Below are 21,945 nucleotides of genomic sequence, written 5' to 3' on the forward strand. Positions count from 1 at the left end.
AGAAATAAGAGCTATAATTTATGCTGTTTACAAGGCAGCTGATAAAAGTTATCCCTGTCAGCTGAACTTGTTTTAAAATGGACCATTGTTTCTTTAGAAAATATTTAACATGTGTGAATAATTAACTTTCCCAACTATTGTGGTTTCTTTGTCATTTGAGGACAAACACAATTTCCCCTTAAAACATATTTTCTCTCCTCATGAATATTTGAGTTCCCTGCCTGACCTAAAAATAATGAATAGAAAATTGTAGACTATTAAGGCCATAAATCTGTCTCACACGATCTGCTAAAGCATTGAAGCTTTAGGACAGGAGATGCTATCCAATGTCAAAGTAGACTTCATGATTTGGCACTTTGCTCTATATCTTGATTTTCAAAACAACCAAGTTTTTGCTATCTAGAATTTTGCTCTACAGGTCAGTGAAAACTAACTGATCCCACCTTCTAAAAGGCAATAAATAAAGCATGAATCAGATCCTATATATATATATATATATATATATATATATATATATATATATATATACTATTTAGGTATTTGTCTGTCACCTTTCAGGTGAAGATGGGGAAGCTATGGCCCTCCAAATCCTGTTGGTCTATAACTTCCATCATCCCTAACCACTGACATGTTACTTGAGCTTGATGGGAAGTCCAACAAAATTTGGAGGGTCATAGGTTTATCACATAAAAAGTAGAGACATCACCTTGCCAACAAAGATCCGTATAGTTAAAGCTATGGTTTTCCCAGTAGTGAAGTATGGAAGTGAAAGCTGGACCATAAAGAAGGCTGCTGGAGGAGACTCTTGAGAATCCCATGGACTCCAAGAAGATCAAACCTCTCCATTCTTTCTGTGGAAATCAGCCCTGAGTGCTCACTGGAAGGACAGATCCTGAAGCTGAGGCTCCAATACTTTGGCCACCTCATGAGAAGAGACGACAAGACTCCCTGGAAAAGACCCTGATGTTGGGAAAAATTGAGGGCACAAGGAGAAGGGGATGACAGAGGACAAGATGGTTGGACAGTGTTCTCGAAGCTACCAGCATGAGTTTTGCCAAACTGCGGGAGGCAGTGGAAGACAGAAGTGCCTGGCGTGCTCTGGTCCATAGGGTCACGAAGAGTCGGACACGACTAAACAACAACAACAGGTTTATCACCCCTGTTTTGAAGCACAGTGTGTTCCATAAAACATAAAAATGCAATATACCTACTCATTAAGAAAGCACTCATCCCACCCCCACCTCCGAATAAAACACCATCCACAGACAATTTGATCAAATAAAACTAAATAACAATAGCATTGCTAAGCACAGCAATATCAACTACAGCAAGCCAGTAACACACCGTTAAAAACAGGCTAAAAGAAATCCCAGCACCATTTCCACAGCAACAACTACATAATTTATGAAAAAGCAAGTCGAAAATAAATGGGTCTTCAAAACCCACTTATAAACCTGGAACAAACTGTGCTGCAGGCCTGCATTAAGAACTCTGCCTGGACTGGAGGGGGCGGTGGAGACCCTGCTAATAAACCATATAAATTTCCAAACCTGTTGTGTGGGGGGAGAGCCTGGAAATAATAGTCAAGGTTCAAGAGACATAACTACCAGCTTTAAATTACAGCAAAGCTTGGGATGCATTAACATCAGTTTGCTAATATCTATGCTTAGCAACACACCATTTGTTGCTTGCGTTTTGCACTGAAGCATGCTGTGACATTCTCCTCTTCATATTTGATGTTCTGTACCAGGGCTGGGAGACCTCGGGTCAAACAAAGGGGGCAAAACACAGCTCTCCAGGCTTCTCCGTTTGTCCCCCCAATACCCTCCACCTGCCCTTCTTAGTACCTTTTCATGGCTTGAGGGTCTCTGGTAATGTTTCTGACTCTTGCATAGTTGGAAGAGTCACATCCATTGCTCTGTCCACTTTCGCATCTGACCCCAGCCACCAGTGACATATAGGACCTGAGCATTTTCCCATGAGAAAATGTGGACCACTGGCTGAAAATGGTCTCCCCACCCTGCAGGGGTGAGAAGCATCAAGCAGAAAAAAGAGACCTGGCTGTATAAAACTCACCTCAATCTAATTACATTTGCTAAATTAACAACTGTAGTTTTCCTACAGACTGAAAAATAACAGTACAGCTCACATAAATATTATCAAGCATACAGAACAAAGAGGATGAATTTGAATCTCAGTGCCTGACTTTTAGGTGCCGAACACATTTCCAGGACATTGTTTTACTCAGTGTGATAGAACTACGAGAGATCAGTGTGGAGCTCACAGGAAGTGTCAAAAGTTTTCTTGAGCTCCCCTCTCCTCCCCGCCCCCCCCCACAAAAAAAAAATCCCCAGGAGCCAGCACTTCATGAACTCACAAAGAAACTAAATAGAAATCAATATTTTTTGACTGTAGATTGAAGTGTTTTTAGGTATTCTACCTCCGAATAAAATTGTGTAAATGGGTCATAAAGTATGGAGAGTCCAATCAGTTTAATACTCTATAACACACAACCAACTTCAAATAATAATAATAATAATAATAATAATAATAATAATAATAATAGATTTATTTATACCCTGCCCATCTGGCTGGGTTTCCCCAGCCACTCTGGGCAGCTCCCAATCGAATATTAAAAACACAATAACATTAAAGATTAAATATTTGAGTGATGCTGCTGGAAATTTCAACACATTTTTAACATATGCAAGTGCTGTACTCATCTCAGCTTCATTATGGGAACCAAGTGTGGATTTAGGGAGGTTCAGCTCTTGTGGCTTTAACTGAGCAATTAATCAGTTAAAGGTTTGTTGTTTTTTACATCACCCTACCATCATATTGCCAAGGCAGTTTGATAAAGGAATAAGGGAATAAAAATATAGGTGCAATTCAATAAACTAAATCTGGCATTATAAAAACAGGTTAAATTGGTCAGCAGGATTAAAAGTGCTGAGCCATCCTCATCATTGTCCATTTGCCTTTTCCCGTTTTCTTCCTGCCATACATATTTAGTGCTGGTCAATTAACTTTGATAATTCTACTTAACTGGCATTATCTGATCTTCAAGACCCACCTGCCACATTGCACCTGTATAAAGAGACTATGGGTGACATTTGGAGTCTCATTATTTCTTGTATTCCTCCTTGCTAACTCTGAATCCCCATAGTAAATCTTATCTTTCTTCCGTGCCTCCTGCTTCTATCTAAGTGGTGGCCAAAGCTGCAGCACTGCATGAGGCTGTTTGAAGAAAATCAATGATCCTATGCTCTGTAGTTCAAAGTTGCGTCAAAAATGCTGAGCCCTTAATTTGCGCCTAATCATTTCGGAACTGCTTTTGCTCAGCTGGTCAACTGAGACAGAGATGGAGCAGTGCAGAGCAAACTAAGTTTCCTGGACTCTCTAGTAATGAATACGTGTTTTTGGACAGAGCCCCCAAGGACCCTGAAAAACACAGGAGGTCTATATTTTTAAAGCAAACAGCACAAAGATCAACAAGCCCTCCAAAGAATAGGGAGACAACAGCTACTTCTCTGACCCTTGTTTTTCAAAGCATTCTTTCCAAGAGATATTTCTGTAAGTATTCAAGATGCTTCAGCTTTCAGCCACTGGAGGTGGCGCATTATTTTTTTAATAAAAAAAATTAAAAATGCTTTTTATTAAAGGTATTGCAAAAAATAATAATCTATTAACAATAAAAAGATAAACAACGTCTCCATAGTCATTACATTATTGCAATACAACATGACAGTGGATTTTACGTTGGCAGGAAAGTGTCCCTCCAGAAAGATAGTGGCATAATAAATTAATGGGTACTGAGTTTGAACAAATTTATCTGTCAGAGCCACTCCTCTGGCTTCCTTGAATTCTCGGATAAGAGTCTAATCAAGCGCCAATTGCCAGACTCTTATCATACCAAGTTTTAAGAGGAAGATTGCCCATTCCCCTCCAATACCATGCCACTAAAGTTTGGCAGTTAGGTACTGATGTCTACCAACAAAATAACAGAAAGTAATGCAAGAGTAGGATCAGGCATAATCATTTGTCTAATAAGTTACCTAAGTATAGAGAAAGTTGTAGACGCCAAAGTCTTTGGCTGATGGGACCTCACATCTTAAATGAAACAGTGCCCCACATGTCCCACATCTCCTCCAACACTGAATGGGGAAGTAGGGGTTTGTGCAGCTAAGCTTGATGAGGTAGCCAACAAATGAATCCAAAACCATACACCAGACCATTGAGTCTCTTCATTTTTCTTTTTTAAAAGTGTCAAGTTACACACAGGGCATGTTAGTCACTTGTCCCAAGCTTCAGTGGGCAGGTGTAGCATGGCCACCCTAGTTTTCCCTCCCATACACCCAGTGATGGATGCATGTGTCAATTTCAGTTTTTCTCCATTTCTCAATTTCACAACCTTAACTTCAGTTCACCCCTTTGCAATATTTTAAAAGTCTGCAGCAAAATTAATGTGCATTTACGTGCAAATTTCTGCCAATGTATGTATCTTTGTGTACATTTTCTTTATCTAGTATAATGATTTCTACAAGCAATCTCCCCCCACTCCCCAAATAGCATGGATTTTGTATTTTCACTAATGTGCACTTTTTTGTGTATGCACTCTTTGGTTGGGGAACTTTGTCTCAATGTATAGAGTAGTGTGACTTTCAAAGAAGAGTTGTGTTTCAGTTGTTTGGGAAGTGCAAATTTGAGAGGTTTTCATTAAAATGAAACTATATGGATTTCTCCCCCATGCCTACATACACTCCACATGGTTTTCAGTTCTGATTCTGTTGGCCAGTCAGACATTTAGGCAGATTATATCTGGCAGTCACTATATGATAGGCTAACAAACCATCTTCAGGTCAAGAGAGAAGAACATGGCAGGGTCATGTGAAAGAGAGACAAAATCTTGAAGATTAGTTATCTCTTGCTTTCTGATGGAATGAGCTGATCAGCAGAGGAACAAAACTTCTAAGGAGGGGCTGGATTCCCCACCTATCAGGGATGCAGTGAATTTTCTGCATTGGCCTCAGGCAGAATATATTGCTTTGAGACCCCTTCAAACTCTTTGCATATATGTACACAATCTAAGATTCATCACTCAAATGTAAAGATATGGGCAACTGGAGAATAAAGAATGTCCCTAGGAAAAAGGACAATTAGTGCATATGCAATATTGTCTATTGGGAATACTGTCAATGCTTCAGGCAGAAGTGTTTACCAGCCTTTCTATATGAGATAATTAAAATGAAAACTAGTGGTGCTCACAAATTGATACTGGAACCTTCTGCAGACCTTATGCTCATGTGCCACTGAGTTACCACGTGCTTCAACAAGATCTGCAATGTAACCCAAATAACAACTGCTTTCAGAAAAACACAATACGATGAGTTACAAGCTTTCTCATTACGTAAACTCATGGTTTGTACAAAAGCTAATGCATTTGTGTCAAAGGAATTGTCAACTGTCATCTGAAAATGAATGGACAATGTTTTCTTTTGGTGAACCTCTTTCCGTAATTTGACTTTCCGTAATTTAGCATCTGCTATTGAAAAGAGGATGAGCAAGATAGCTGAAAAAATGTAACAACTTCAGTTCCAATATTGCCAGGAAAGACATTTCGAGAAAATGTATTCATTTGTAGCAAGCCATATTTTGATAGGATGTCAACAATATTTACCTTGTCCTGAAGTTTGTAGGATGTGGATGCCCATCATATAATGATAAATAATCGTATTCTTCTTCTAGAGCAAAAGACTGAAATACTATCTGTATTCTGTTTCTTTCTTCTGCAATTATTACCCACGTACAATTTGCGCCATTTGGATATCCATATGGGAAGCCGGGGCTTTCTATAGTACCATTAAGTCCTTTTAATGTTCCACCACATGTATAAATAAATCCTGCAAAAAAATGAATAAGAAAAAAAGAGTAAATTCATTATCACCACACATACCTTATTGAATGAAACAAATTCTTCCTCACCTTAATAGATCAGTTAAATATTCTGCTCCAACTCTGCCAGATATTTATCTAACTACAGTGGTACCTCAGGTTACATATGCTTCAGGTTACATATGCTTCAGGTTACACACTCCGCTAACCCAGAAATAGTGCTTCAGGTTAAGAACTTTGCTTCAGGATAAGAACAGGAATCGTGCTCCTGCGGCAAGGTGGCAGCAGGAGGCCCCATTAGCTAAAGTGATGCTTCAGGTTAAGAACAGATTCAGGTTAAGAACAGACCTCCGGAACGAATTAAGTACTTAACCCGAGGTACCACTGTATAGTAAAACACATCTTTGGCATGTCAGTCCCCTATGGGTCTTGAAATCAAGTAGACTTTTCCATGATAGCTCCTTGATTATGGAATTTACATTGTGTCCAAGTTGATGAATTTAGGATCAAGATGTCATATTATTAGCTTGACATTTGCTTGTGAAATTCATATTCCAAGTCATAGAACTGTAGACTTGGAAGGGACAAACAAGAGTCATCTAGTCCAAACCCTAATTTTGCCCAATGTGGTGCTCAAACCCATGACTTGGAAATTAAGAGTCTCAGGCTCTTATCAAATGAGCTATCCCTTGGTCTTCTCCATTCACATCTAGCAAGATGAATGTGCTGCTCCCTTTCTTTTACTAACATTATGGAAACTATTTCCTTTAACCTTTATTTGTATGTGGAGCTCTGCTGGAGGTATTATATCTTAAGTCCATTCCAAAAACACAGGTTAGGGCAGAATGCTGTGGCCTATTTGCTAAGCAGAGTTTTCCAGTTAGAAAGTGGAACACATTACGCTAGTGACACTGGATGCTAATAGGTTTCTCAAAATGCTTCTATTAAGCCATAAAACCCCAAGAGTTGAGACCTGATTGCCAAAGAGATTGCCCTTTTCCTCACACAGTGCTGCAGTCAAAATAAGTAATCATTAGCCCTTAACACAAGGAAACGATTCCGCTGTTTTTCATGGAGAGTTCACAGCTCACTTCCTACTTCCTTGTCCCACTGCCAGTGGAATGTACGAGCCTTCTCTCTGTGATCTCCCTTAAAAATATTAAAATATGGTGGAATAGCAAACTTGCTAGCGTATTGCGTGGATTAAGACAGAGCTTCAAATCACCTCACATTCTCTTGAGCACAGTATTTTCAACAGCAGTTCACACATTCAACTGTGAGACAGAAAGCACAAAAATATGTATCACAGAAAATTTTACTAACAGGTAATTCCACCTATGAATCAGAGGGAACCTTTGATGCTGAAAAATCCAAATCATCAGTATGCTGAAAATGCACCTCTTTATCTTGGTCTTGACACTCAAAATATGTGCTTTTGAGTTCCACTCTATTGCTGAGGGTATGATTTGTTTTAATTGTTTTAAATATTGAATATTTAAATTGTTGTAGCCTGATTGTGAATGCTGGGTGATCGAATTAATAAAAATTATACCCCAAGGCCTGCTGGGAACACAGCTGTAGGTTTCATTTCATTTCGTTTATTTATTTCATAATTTATTTTATTTCAAATTTGTACCTGCTTATGTTTCATTGTTCATTTGATTTTAACCCTCAAAGCTGTTAACTTCCCAGTTTTGTTGGATTCCAGCACCCATCGGCCACAGCCAGCATGACCAAAGGACAGGAATTTATTTATTTTATTTTATTACATAAAATGTATACACTGCTTGATTGTAAAAAGCAACAACAACCAACTCTTAAAGTGGTTTTCAAAAAGATAAAACCATAAAATTGGGGGGGAAATTTAAAATATATTAAAATATACACGAGGTTAAAATACTAAGAAGTTTAAATTTTCTAAGCATTTGAGTAGGCTTTACAAAACCATGTTTTTAGCAGGCACGGAAAACAATTCAGAGAAGGTGTCTGCTTGATAGGCAAGGAGTTCCAAAGTACAGTATAGGGGAGGCCTTATTAAATGACAAAGCTCTTACAAATGCAGAATGGATATTATAAGGCACTTGTAACAGTGCCAGTTCCACTGATCAAGGAAATAATGGGAGATGTAGCCAATGAACTTCTGAAGCGCAACAGGTTCCCTGTTCCTACAATGTACCAATGGTCTAAGGCCAATAGGCTTGGTTCCTGCAAACTAGTTCAGAACAACCATTTCATAACCTTCTCAGTTTGGCATGCACACTGTTGTCTATTACCAAATTGCCATACCCAAAATATTTCTTATTTCCCCTCTTTGGTGCCTTCGGCAACTCATGATCTATTTTTAAATCCCATCTGAAAAATTATCTGTCGTTATTTATTATTTAACTCTGACTGCATTAGTTAACTTTGTAAAAGCCTTTGGGATACATTTAGTTCAGATATCACTTCTTCAGAATGAAACTTGAATTACTTATGAAGAGTTATGTTGAATTATTTACATGGGCTGTGCCTCGGGATCTTGGATGGAATTCTCTGTTTTTCAGAGACAAGTGGACTCCATGTTTTTGTCAGGAAGCTGAAGGACTCCACTCTCAGTGACCTTTCTCACAAGTGTTTGTTTCATATTTTCCACTGGGGAATACAAGATGTGGGTCTACAAAACCACTCAGTTTAAAGCTAGTTAAAGCTTCTGAACACCCCCCAACAACACTACCCATTTTGAACATTACTGTCTTCAAAATTGAGGACACAAGACAAATAATTGTAGAAATACAGTGGCGTAGCGTGGGGGGTGCAGGGGGGGCCGGCCACACCAGGCGCAACATCTGGGGGTTAGGGTTAGGGGGCGCAAATCCACGGGTTAGGGGGCGCAAATTACTTGCCTTGCCCCGGGTGCTGACAACCCACGCTACGCCACTGTAGAAATATCTCTGTTCTCAGGTAAATCTTACAACCCCCGCACACCAGCCAAAGAACGCTGAAGACAAATATACAGTATTGTTTCTTCAGGAGGGGAAATTCTCAGAAAATACTTGGAACATAGAACACCAAAATCAAGAAAACATGATAGTCTTTTTATCAGCAAAGCTGGAGGTTCATTTTATATGTTGTACTGCTCTTTGCCTTACAAGGGAAATCCATGTTCCTGTCAGGACTAGAGACAGATCAAAGTAGGGCTGAGAGAAAATGCCCCCCCCCCCCCAATTCTCCGCTTTATTTGAAAGTGGTAAAAGAGGGAGATGGGTTCAGAATATTCTCAGGGAGAACAGAAGTAGAATTCTCCAACAGTCTGAAAAAGAAAATTTATCATGGCCATTGCTTCTTTAAGCAATATTAAAGTAATAATAAGCAATAATAAACCGGGGATGCAAAGGAGTGTATGATATTTTCTACCCTATTTATGAATGAAATGCGGAGGGGCATTTCACTTTATATTTAACATAGGGTTGGAGCAGAAATTCTCAAATAATTTATTAGAAATTTATGTCTTCCCTTGAGAAAACAGAGACCGAATGTCCAGCAAATGTGTAAGGGAGAGAGAATTGCCCCTCACTGCAATTTTGTGTCTGACCCTGATTTTATGTATTAAGTTTCATTTATTTATTTAGTATAATTCATATAACCCTTAACAGAAAAATATGAATGTGCTTTACATGATAATACATAGTAGTCATTCAAATAGGCTAAAAACAGACTCCAGAAACTAGACACCCTAAAATTGTCAAAATATAGATAAAATCAACAGTTTTAAAAACAAATAAACACAATAAAATTACATGTCTGGAAAGGCTTGCTTTCAACAGCTGTCAAAAATAGTACCTAATATCAATAAGCAGAGAGTTCCAGAGAATAAGTGATACCACTAAAAGATTAAGTTCTTAGTAATAGCAGAATGGACATTATGTGACACTTCTAAGAGTGCCAATTCCATTGATAAAATTAGTCATGTGGGCATATATGGGGTGAGGTGATCCCAAACTGACTAGTTTATTGAACAATTGGGAGATCGTACCACATTAGGGAAGAATTCTAGACTAAACCACTTTTTTTTTCTAATCGAAGGAACTTCCAACTTTTGGTTTTAATCCAGTTCATGAGAAAGCAAAAATAAAAATAAAATACGTAGAAGAAAAATATATTTTCAAAAAACACTGCCGAAGCAACCAGAACAGAGCAAGCAAGCTGAACAATGATATGCAAATGCATTTGATTTGCATAATCCATTCTAAAAGCAGATTTAGCGTTTTCTATTTTTAAAATAATGCGGGGTGTTTTAGCACCGATTTCTAGGCTTTCCTTGCTTTATACGTCTCAGATTCCTATGCATTGTCAATGAGAGAGAAATCATCCTGAGCACACATACTGGGAGTGCCATTTCAGGTTTCAGTGTCTCTGTCGGTGGCAGTTTGTATGTGGCTGGGGAGGGGCAGAGAGAAGAGTACAGGGCTGGGCCAACATATCTTACTGCCTGGAATAGAGTAGCAGATTGCACCCCACCCCTCCAAGGTGTGGAGTTTAGTACCAGCAAAGTTAGGTTGCCACCTGAAGCAGAAAATTCCACAAGCACCTCTCCCCAGAAAGTAAAAAATAGCAACACTATTCCTGCCCTTTTCATAGCACCCCAAATCAGCTGCAATTTGGCTAACGTCTACCCAGATAGTGATTTCACTAGTGGGGCAGGGGAATTTACAGCAAGGATCAAAAGCTTGTTCTTAAATATGTTTCCTGTTTCAGAAATAACAGTGCTTTCTTCTTTTGCTATTTTAAAAATCTCATTGCAACCTGAAACATACCAAAAATATGTGGGCTGAAATATAAGGGTCATTGCCACCTCTTCCGCCTATCCAAAATTTTGCTTGTGACACATAGTCTTGGCAGAAATATATTTTGTTCCCTGGAAGCCTCAATAAAACTTCAAAACCCAACACACCAGAAGGTATCATTTGGATGTGCTCTGTGATAATGAATGGAATTACGGGGCTTTCATCACCATATACTGTTCATCCAGAAAGGGTTTATGTAAACTTATGCAAGCTTGGAAACAGAATCATGCACACATTTTTGTCAAAGCACATCAAGCCATAAATAAAGTATGAATACGTTCCTTAAAGATACCAGCATTTTAAGTTCGCATTTGCACTTTTGGCTGCTTTATAATGATCTGCAAACATGACTCTGCCCTTGAGCAGTTAAGAGGATTTTCCCCGCTAAGCACAAATATTGATATTCCATGAACCCACTAATAAATAAAGCTACATCATAGAGAAGCTGATTACATGGCTGCAATTTGTTAATCATGGCTGGAAAAGTTGAGAGGTAGAGACACAGCATGCAGAGTTCCAGCTTCAATTCCTAGCAATTTCCATTTAAAAGGATCGGATAGCAGGTGATGCCTCTAATCCTAGACTAGATGGATGAATAGTCTAACCTGGAATAAGATAGCATGTAAAAAAATCACATGATATGCTGGTCCCTTTACATCATTGCTGCTGGAACACATTTTCACACAGCACTAAGCAGAAAGAAGACTCAACACACCATAGTGGAGGAAATATAACAGAGTGGAGGATCTGCAAATAAGCCAAATCAGTAAGTGCAGGCAGGGAGATGCAAATCCATGTGCATGAGGGAACTATTCTTATTTTGTGTAATAGTTTGTGTCAGTTTCTCTGTTGTCGCTTCAGTTTTTATACACTGCTTAGAGTTGTTTTTTTACTGAATAATAATAATAATAATTTATCCTTTATACCCCTCCCATCTGGCTGTGTTTCCCCAGCCACTCTGGGCTCCCAACTGAATGATAAAAACACAATATACCACAATACATACTGTATTAAGTGGTATAGAAATTAAATAATCAATCTGGCCACTACTTTATTGGCTCTATAAAGCCAAGGACTGGGAAATGATTCTCCCTCCTTGCTGAGTGAGCCTTGCGTATGTGAACCAAGGTACACATTCCAGGCCCTAAGGGCAACCCTAGGTGCCTATAAGCTTCAGGCTGTGAGGCGCAAGAGCGTCCCCATACCCAATAATGACCCAGGATGGTAGTGACATTAAGTTTTCCCTTCCCTGTCCACACAGAATTCTGAACAGACAAAAATCAACGCCCTACACAGTGTGAAGTAGGTGAAAAGGAGAATCAGTCAGAGGCTACCTAAAAAATCCTACTCAGCCCTATAAAAGCTGACTAGCTGTAGAGTTTTGTGATGACACATCCTAACGTTAAGGTGGGAAGATGTCCACAGATAAATAAAGCATCAGGGCTCTTTTTCAGGCAGAACTCACCAGAACTCAGTTCCGGCACCTCTCAGGTGGGTGCCATGGCCATTGTAAGAGAACAAGGAAGGCTTTCATGGTGAGTTCTGGCACCTCTTTTTCTGAAGAAATAGCACCATAAAACATTATTTTGATTTGCTCTGAAGATGCTACAAGAAGTTTAGCTGAAACCTAAGCAACTTGCATATAATTTATATGTTGATGTAAGCAGTAACTGTTAATAAACACTTTCATATGTACCTGTTGTTATGTAGGACCTGAGAAGGAAGTGCAATGCTGGATTACATTTTATTCTTAAGGAAGTAAGTGACAATCTTGGCAATTCATTCACTTGTTATTATGTAACTTTTGCATAATACTTTGGCATGTAAATCTTTAATGAGATTTACAGAGAAGTTCAGTTACTAAAGCAACCACCAAATGCATCAAATCTGGTTCTTCGGAATCCGAAAGTAGTAATGTTCAGCTGCTAGGTGATAGGATTATGTAGAGCAGTAAATTTTGGTAGTAAATGGATGTATTTTAAAAGGTTGTCCTTTAGAAAAAGGGGGGGGTGTATTTAATCCCCTCCATAGTGACATGGAGTTACATGATTTTGAAAAAGGCACTGAGATTAAACTAGGAGCAAAAGCAAAAGTAAGTTCCAGTAAATAGTAAAGTATAAGTTAGCTAAGATCAAACAAATAGTGTGGGTGGTTTCATGGAAGTTTCAGCAAGATTAGAAAGACCTTAAGTATCTTGGTACTCAACAGTTCAGGGAAACACTGTAAAGATACCACTTCAGATGTCATGCAGCAGTCATCATAACTGTGTAAAAAAGGAAGAGGTAGAATCTCAGTATGATTAACTCCTCTGTACCTTGCAGTTCTTTTCATTGCAACCAGTTACCAAACTATCAACACTCCTAAAAAGAAGTACAGTTACCTGTAGGTCTAAGCAGGTCGGAGATCTAACGGGGGGCCATCAGTGATGTGTTTCTGCCAGAAATGAAAAGCATTCTCATTTGCTCAAGCATTTCTGCACTGGGTCACTTATTTTCTATAATTTCTATTATGTGCTTTTGTATTTTGTCTGTTTTGCTGCAGCTTTAGGAAATTGGTAAATTACGCTGTTCATCACTTTGTCACGCTAAGTGAAAAGCAATATATAAATCCTTGAAACAAACAAGCAAGCAGTCAGGGGAAAAAAGTCTTGACAATGAAAAGCAGCCATCTCAATCTCATATCCGGGGCTGGAAGGGCAGGAAGGAGAAATAAGCACCAGTCCAAATCAATGAAGGCTATTATGAGTCTAAAAAACAAATCCAACTTCAGGCTCCAGTCCTATTGGGTTTAGGGTCACCAGATGCAGAAGATGACAGCATGTACACACCTACAATAGTTTTGTAGAAGAGGGCATTTCAGCAGGTACCACACCTCCTCAATCGTCTTCTTCTACAAAACTATTAAATATTCAGAAACCCAGTCCTCTTCTGCATCTGGCAACTTTAATTATGCTGCAATCTGATGCACACTAACTGGGAGTCTGTCCCACTGAACTCACTAGGATTTTCTTCAGAACAGACTTCTATAGGATTACACAACACATTGTTGTTGTTGCTTATAAATTAGATTATATACTCTGCTGTGCACTGCCTTGATATCCAAACAGAATGAAGGGGAGCATAGAAATACTTTAAATAAATGAATAAATGAAACTGTGCTGTTAGCTGATTAATTGTATGAGTTTTACTCAATTCATGAATAGATTAAACTTGCATATGGATAAAATAATTGTTCAGAAGGAGAAAAAAGCACCCACTCTTTGTTTGAAGAGGTTCCTCAAATATGATGCCATTAATGCCATCTTAGAAAAGGCAATCCCTCATGTGAGATGGGAAAGAAGGCCTTTTTTAATATGCTGCCCACTGCCTACATTTTTAAGTACTTCTGTTAATAACAGTGTTTTTGAAAATGTGCTGCCTGATTAATTGGGAGCATCTAGCTTGCCAGATGTTATCTCTTGATCAATTAATCATCTAGCAGGTTAGAGTACACTACCACCCATAGATTCACAGCTACATGGAAAACCATATTCTAGTATGCCTAAGAACCATAGGTAGTTGTTTTGCACTGAGTTGGTCATTGGTCCATCTAACTCAGGATTGTGAAAATTGACTGGCAGCAGCTCTCTAGGGTTTCAGACAGCATTCTCTCCCAGAAATACCGAGAGATGCCAGGGATTGAATTTTGGACCTTCTGCCTGCAAAGCAGCTGCTCAACCAATGACTCGTGGTCATTGTCCAATGGTTCCTTACAAAAACTGGAAGAAGGCTTCAAGTGGGTGTTGTGGATTACACTCTAATGTGTGTTATTATTCCAGGAGATGCAAATTAGGTAATTTCACTTAAAAGTGCTAACAGAACAGAAATCTCTTCCGTCCTTACTTCCAAGTCAATATGGACACCATCATTCATGCACTAATTACTTATATTAAAAGCCATATATGACAACAATGACATTTCCTGCAAGTTCAAAACTGCTTTTGAGAAATCCTCTCCTCTTCCCTAAGAGAAGGGGTTGCAAGCGGGATGCACTTTCCCGCCCTTCGCAGGGGGCACAGTTATGCCCCCTGCGTCACAGGAGGTCCTAGTCCCGAGTCATGCACCAGCCACTTGTTTTTTTGCCTACTTCATAGCAAATCGTCACAACTTTGTAAAGTTTGGCGGTTAGGCATTGGAAAATGTGTTGTGTGTTGGAGGGAGGGTTGTGGCCATCACCTACCCCTCCCCTTGAAGGGTATAAAGGAATCCGGTGGTCGTGGTTCCTGTCCGATGCCCAGACGGTGGCTAGGGCCATGGCATGACCCTCTGGTGACTCTAGGGGAAAGCTTCCAGTTGGTTTGCATCATCAAGCTCCCCCTACAGGTTGTTAACCCTTGGGTGACTCCCTGCAGGGTGGGCAGAAGTCAAGTATAGTTGGTTCAGATCCAGTGCCTAAGCCAATACCACTCACATTCTGTAACCAATAAAGTTGTGGCCATTTTTAGCCCATTAACCTTAATTGCTGGTGTCCACATGTCTTATTTCATCTTGGGGCAGGGCCCTGATTCACAACTCCACGTTCTACACACTATCCCTTTCCCAGGTCATCCCAACGAAACTCATACCATTAAGAATCTGTGTCCCAAAACTAATCTTCCCAAAACTAATCTTGAAAATAGAATTATTATTTTTTAAAAAGACAATATGGAATACAACAAACAATGCAATAATTACAGGTAACCAACACAAGTAGCTGTAAGAAGCTGCTTTACACTGAATCAGGCATTTTGCCCACTAATTACTGTATGGACTGATCAGCAGAAATATTTCCTAGCTTGATGATAACTGGAGTTCTTCAACTGGAGACGCTAAGAATGGAATTTGAGACCTTATACATCAAAGCATGGCTACTTGCCATGGGCCCTGCTAAATGTTCCACATGGAAGCATGATTCCAGAAATATCAGAATTAAAGGAGTACAACCTAGTTGGTGAAATATATCAGACTTCAAACAAGTTAAACGTGCAAGAAATAGTAAGCAGATATAGCCCTTGTAACATCTCTCAAGAAAATAATTTCACTTAATTTAACATCTTTGGAAATGTCAGACTCCTAGGATTGACAAGGCAGCTCATACCATGGCACCTTGTCATTCAGTTATGTATCCCAAAGGCAGTAAGCACCTTTAGAGTTGAGTTAAAGGACAAGGACGCATTGTACTGAATCACTTTCTGAGTTCCACATATCTTTGATCCTTAAGGGATCCTTAAGGGATCAAAGACTTTGCAGTTTATTGAGCACATTGGTTATTTTAGCCCTGGCAGCATATACTAAAACTATCACATCCCCAGACCACAGACACTGAATATGGAACGGTAGCTGATCTTCTTTAGCATTACAATTGGGCTTGGTAAGTAGAACTATCTAGGCCCCTCTGACTGGGAAATATCCCCCCCCCTCAAAAAAACCAGATTGGTATATGGTTGGGGGGTTTTCTGCCTTTCCCTCAGTGAAATTATGGTCTTCCTTTGTTAGGCAAACAAAAGTTGTTTGCATGAGGGTGGAAACGGCATTGGGCAGGATAAACATTATATGGGGGGTTCCCAAAAGGGGCCTGAAGGGAAGATTGACCACAGCACTCCCAAACTTGTCTTGGGGTGTCTGCCTGATGGGAGCCTGCACTCTGGTCACCCAGTGAGTCCTTGCTTGCTTGGCTTGCACCACAGCAAGGTTCAACACTGGCTGACTCCCATTGAACGGGTTTGGGGTGCTCCAAACCCAGCAGACCCATTCCATCAACATGGGCCTTGTGGAATGATGAACTGATCCTGGACCCAATGTCATGCCAACCCTTGCCCTGCCTGCTGCTTTCAATAAAGATTTGGCCTGATTTTGTCTCATGACCATTGTACGTTCTGCTTATTTTGCTGCTCTCATGGGTTATATAATGCGCCTGTTTGGGCAAACAAAGAGACATGTTTCCCTGAAATACATTCTCAGTAGTACCCTTTATGACACCTACATTTGATTCATTAGCAGCAGATTTGCAGTTGACTTTTCCTACGCTTCCAGTAAAATTGTTTCATTGTCTACTCTTAACTATTTTGTGCCTTAACACTTACAGTACAATTGCTGCTGCAACATAAATCCTATCCTCTCTTGTTTGCCTACTTTTTATATAACACTTTCAGTTATTTAAAGCCAATTATTGTTTTTCTCCCCCTTTTTAAGCAAGTTATTTCAGATACCCCTTGTTAACATTGTTGCTGTGACTTAACATCCATGTTCTTGAAGTGTGGCGCGTAAAACTGGGCATCGTGTTCTGTGCTAGAGCATCACACTTTGCCTAGAGTAAGAGAGAAACTCTTGCTTGTTCTCCATTGCTCATCCCATTCATCTATCAGATACGGCAGCCTACAATCATGTGTCATGAGATATATAAAGACTGTTCACACTTCCACCCTTGTGCAGATGAATACATGAATAGGGCTGCATTAGAGGCAGCCAAACCATATCTACTTTACTTATTAGATAAAGAAGAATATGTGTGATGGCACACTGAGACTAACTTTTAATGAGCTTTTTGTTACAAAAAGGCACTAGCTTTTGTCAGCGACAAGCTGCTTCTTCAGATGCTGAGTTGCAACTGGGTAGAGCAAGGTAGAAAAGTCATAATTATTTCTCTCACCATTCTTCCCAGGGGGCGCAGGATGGCACTCCTGATTCCTTCTTTCATCTTCACAACAAGTGTATGAAATGGGTTGGAGTAAGAAATTATTCCAAGATTACCCAGTGAGTTTTATAACTGAGTAGAGATTTGAACCTAGCTCTTCTCAGTTCTAGTCCAGCATTTTACCTATGGCACCATGCTGGCCCTTCCAATTACCCTCTTCTTCCCCGTAATGTGTAGTAATTAAACATATCTAACATATCTAATGTCACAATTCTCTGTATTTTGCAGCCTGTGCTCACAGCCCATGCTCATCAGGTGTAAGGTTGGTATATTCTTGGCATGATGACTTAGCATCATGCGTTTCATTACTATTATGTTATGATGGAGGAAATGAAGAAGAACTAGTCATGCATAGGACTAGTGGGTAATATCTAATTCCACTGGGAAATGAGCACAAGTGGTAATTCACAATGCCCCATTCTAAAATATTTTTGAGGCCGCACCATAAATAACAGCAGACCATCCATGATACTGCTCCTCTGAAGTGGGCTACAGCTTTGTGCTTAACTGACTCACACATAAGCATTTCTTTTTAAGTGGATTTTGGACTGTGCTGTTTGATTGCTAATAGTAGGAGACTCTATTTCCCTTTTTAAAATTTATTATCTGCATAATTAAGAATATATGGTGTTGTTATTGGTGCTGTAAACTGAAAATGAAATCCACACCAAGGATGAATAAATTACCCTGTAGGGAAATAATAGAAAATTCAAATGAAAACAATTTTTTTTTAATTATGCTATTCTGTGTCTCACTTAATTACCTAGTGGTAATTTAAGGGACCTGACTTAAGTTATTAATGTAGTGTTCTAAACTGAAGCCAGTGCTCAGTGAGCCCAAGAAGTTTCAAGAAAACAACACTTTCATCACTGGTGTTTAGGATGTGTTGACTTTGTTGAATTACTGCAGTAAAGTGTGAATGATTTATGGAAGAAGAAGAAAAACATCATTGCGTGCTTAAAACAAAAGTGTGATGCTGTAATTGGGTGTTAAAGAAACAACACATTACTTAAGATTGCAAAGGCAATTTGTCCTATAATATGAAGTGTGGTATAATAAAGGGGAGGCTTTATTAATATTACGGATGAATGACTTAGAATAGCTGCTGGAGCAGCTAATAAGTAGCTGGTGACGTTAATTTAGGCTACAATTCTATGCACGCTTGTGTGGGAGCAAGCCCCATAAAACTCAGTTGGGCTAACTTCTGAAAAGACATTAGGGTGGGGCCACCATTGGCATGCACATTCACCCTACACTCACATTCTTTTGAGCACTTTTGTTGTTGTTGTTTAGTCGTTTAGTCATGTCCGACTCTTCGTGACCCCATGGACCAGAGCACGCCAGGCACTCCTGTCTTCCACTGCCTCCCACACTTTGGTCAAACTCTGGTTGGTAGTGTCGAGAACACTGTCCAACCATCTCGTCCTCTGTCGTCCCCTTCTCCTTGTGCCCTCAATCTTTCCCAACATCAGGGTCTTTTCCAGGGAGTCTTCTCTTCTCATGAGGTGGCCAAAGTATTGGAGCCTCAGCTTCACAATCTGTCCTTCCAGTGAGCACTCAGGGCTGATTTCCTTCAGAATGGATAGGTTTGATCTTCTTGCAGTCCATGGGACTCTCAAGAGTCTCCTCCAGCACCATAATTCAAAAGCATCAATTCTTCGGCGATCAGCCTTCTTTATGGTCCAGCTGTCACTTCCATACATCACTACTGGGAAAAACATAGCTTTAACTATACGGACCTTTGTTGGCAAGGTGATGTCTCTGCTTTTTAAGATGCTGTCTAGGTTTGTAATCACTTTTCTCCCAAGAAACTGGCATCTTTTAATTTAATTTTTAATTTGAGCACTATCATGGAGGTATATATGTACCAAGAGACCATTGACCAACATATTGATAAGGCTGCATGCGCCTGCTGAAATACTCCACACTGCCCAAATTGCAGTGCCCTCTGTCCTTAGGCCTTGTGCACTGTTCCAAACTTTCAAGTTAGAATGTTCATAAACATTCCATGAGAACTCAGTAACTAAACCAATTACTAGGAAGGCCTCAATTTAGTCAACTGAAACCACTGTTCTCACAGCCAAATGCCACAAACATATGAGAGTCTTCACTCTGCGTTTATCTTAGTTTTGTGGTTGCTGTTTAGGTGATTTGGCAGTAAATGGGCAAAAACAGTATATTCCTGCAAATTTACATCTTCTGTGCTTTATATGTAATATCTTGCAGTTCCTTTATGACCAAAAGTAAAGAGATTCTTGAAAGGTGGAACTAAGGTCACAAATAAACAGCACTTTGTATGTTTGGATTCACCTCTCTGACAGGTTTTCTTACAATAATCTCAGGGAACAGAACTGTGAAAGACTTCTTCCTGAGACCCTGGAGAATTTCTGCCAGTCAGAGAGACATCACTAGAACAGAGGATGCATTTGGCTGATTCAGGACAAGGGAGCATTTCATATCCTTATGCTTTATTTATCTAGACCACGGGTTGTCAACCTGGTCCCTTTCAGGATTCTAGGTGGGTGGTAGGGGATTCTACGGCACAAGCTGAATCCTCCTTCCATCAAGCACTGGTGGGCGGTAAAGAAATTTTACCATCAAGAAAGGTGCATTAGTGGGCAGTAGGTATAAAAAGGTTGACTACCCCTGATCTAGACAGATCCTTTCATCATAAAAGGACTTCTTTTAAACTTTGGAGAGGCAAGGTTCATTACAAGCTCTTCGGACACACATTACCTCTTCCAGCATTTTCTATCATGACTACTACAATCTAATGAGATTTGATATCTCATTAATTTCTTGACAACCACAGCAAGTATAAGTGCACTAAGAGAGCATACAAACACAAAATACAAATAATGAGGGCACTTAAGAGTGCACTGTGGACTCAGGAGCAGTGAGACCATGGGCACTGAGGTTGACAATGCACAAAATAGTAATGACAGGACAAGATACTTGGGTTAAAATTAGCCACAACTTTACTGATTACAGATATCAGGAGGTCTTGGCTCTAGGCCTTGGATTTGTATCTTGAATCAACCAACCTGGTCTGCTGGTTGACTGTTACATGAGGGTTGATCTCAGATTATGGACCACCCTATGATGTGCATCAAATCAGGACGGCCGTTTAGGACACCATTAGGAGGGTGGGGGTCTGTGGCCTGTCTATTCCCATCTGGATGTTTGCACAGAGCCCCCCTTCTGGACCCCTTTACCAGAGTACCTCACTCTTTGGGTTGTGTAAATGGAGGGGGAGGGCTCTCACCCACCCTTTCTGCCTAGTTTAGGGAGCCAATCCCAAAGTCTTTTATGCCAGAAAGTTGAGACAGTTGCAATGAGGGAAACAAAAACCACAGACAGGCCCAATATGTCGGCCGAATTTGTACTTCCAGTGCATTCTTTATCTGTGGAGGATTGAATCACAGGGAAAGAGCTCCTTTAGTACAGTATATTAATTTTATTGAAACAAAATATTAAAAAAAAATCCTTCCAGTAGCACCTTAGAGACCAAGTAAGTTTGTTATTGGTATGAGCTTTCACTTTTAGATTTCATTGTCAGAAACCTTCATTACAAAAGCCACTCACAGGAAGTGAAAAATCCTGTCTAATGCCAATTTTCTATCATATGAGAAACATTATTTTCTGAAAACAGAAATCAAGGTACTAAGCATAATACAAGGTTCAGTATAAAAGCTCCAGTCTCTGTGGAATATGTGGCAGCAGAACCAGAACTGTTGAAATATTTAAGAAAAAACATTAGCTTATAAACTGCAACTGTTTTCTTTAGAGTGCATATATAATCTCAGCAGGTATCAGTAGAAAAGGTCACAGGTGTTGATCGCTTCCGAAAGCTACTGAAGTCACTGAGTTCCGAAGCTATGCAACGCCTTGTATGTCAATATCATTTGTACCACACCACCGAGATTTTCACAATTTAAAAACAAAAGCAAAACAAGTTTGGTTGTTAGCTCTCCCTCCTGCCTTCAAACCATCTGTCATGCTCCACAGAGTGCCCCCTGGGGCTAAGGTCTCAACAAGCCAAGGTCAAGCACAGAGTATCAGTCTAGGTTCAAAACATGATCAAAATCAAGAAAAAAGTCCAAAGTGAATATACCAGGGAGTTCAGCAAGATGGGGAAACAAGGAACCAGAGACCCGTGTTGATTCCAGCCATGGGAAGGGTCAAAGGGAACTTTATATATTGAGACCTCCGTACACTAATTCCAAAAGTCTGTTGGAATAAGAAAGTATTCACCTGCCACAGAAAGGTCAACAAAGAGGATGTTAGTCCACTTCCCACATCTTTTTTTCTGAAAAATCTACATGACAACCTGCAATGAAGTGGATACTTAAATAAATAAATAAAAATCCCCTAAAAATATACGTATCTCAAAAGACACATTTAAAGTGCATTTTGATAAATTTATTGTGTCAAGAGCGATGCTGGAATATCCAGGATGTGCAGTGCTGGTGGACCCACACATTCGCATGGGAGGTGAAGATCAGTCAGGAATCAGCTA

The 21,945-nt window shown here is 39.7% G+C and overlaps 1 protein-coding gene across 5 annotated transcripts in view; it reads right to left on the reverse strand.

Annotated features, from left to right (window-relative positions):
- CSMD3 (CUB and Sushi multiple domains 3) overlaps positions 1-21,945 on the reverse strand; it is a 584,373-nt gene that overhangs the window by 466,715 nt on the left and 95,713 nt on the right. For all 5 annotated transcript variants that reach the window (XM_083621789.1, XM_083621788.1, XM_083621791.1 and 2 more), the window contains exon 2: positions 5,678-5,900. In XM_083621789.1, the coding sequence (XP_083477915.1) occupies positions 5,678-5,900 (223 nt within the window). The remainder of the gene's footprint in view (positions 1-5,677; positions 5,901-21,945) is intronic.

This window comes from Podarcis filfolensis, assembly GCF_964270895.1.
Source record: "Podarcis filfolensis genome assembly, chromosome: 7".
NCBI classification, from domain to species: domain Eukaryota; kingdom Metazoa; phylum Chordata; class Lepidosauria; order Squamata; family Lacertidae; genus Podarcis; species Podarcis filfolensis.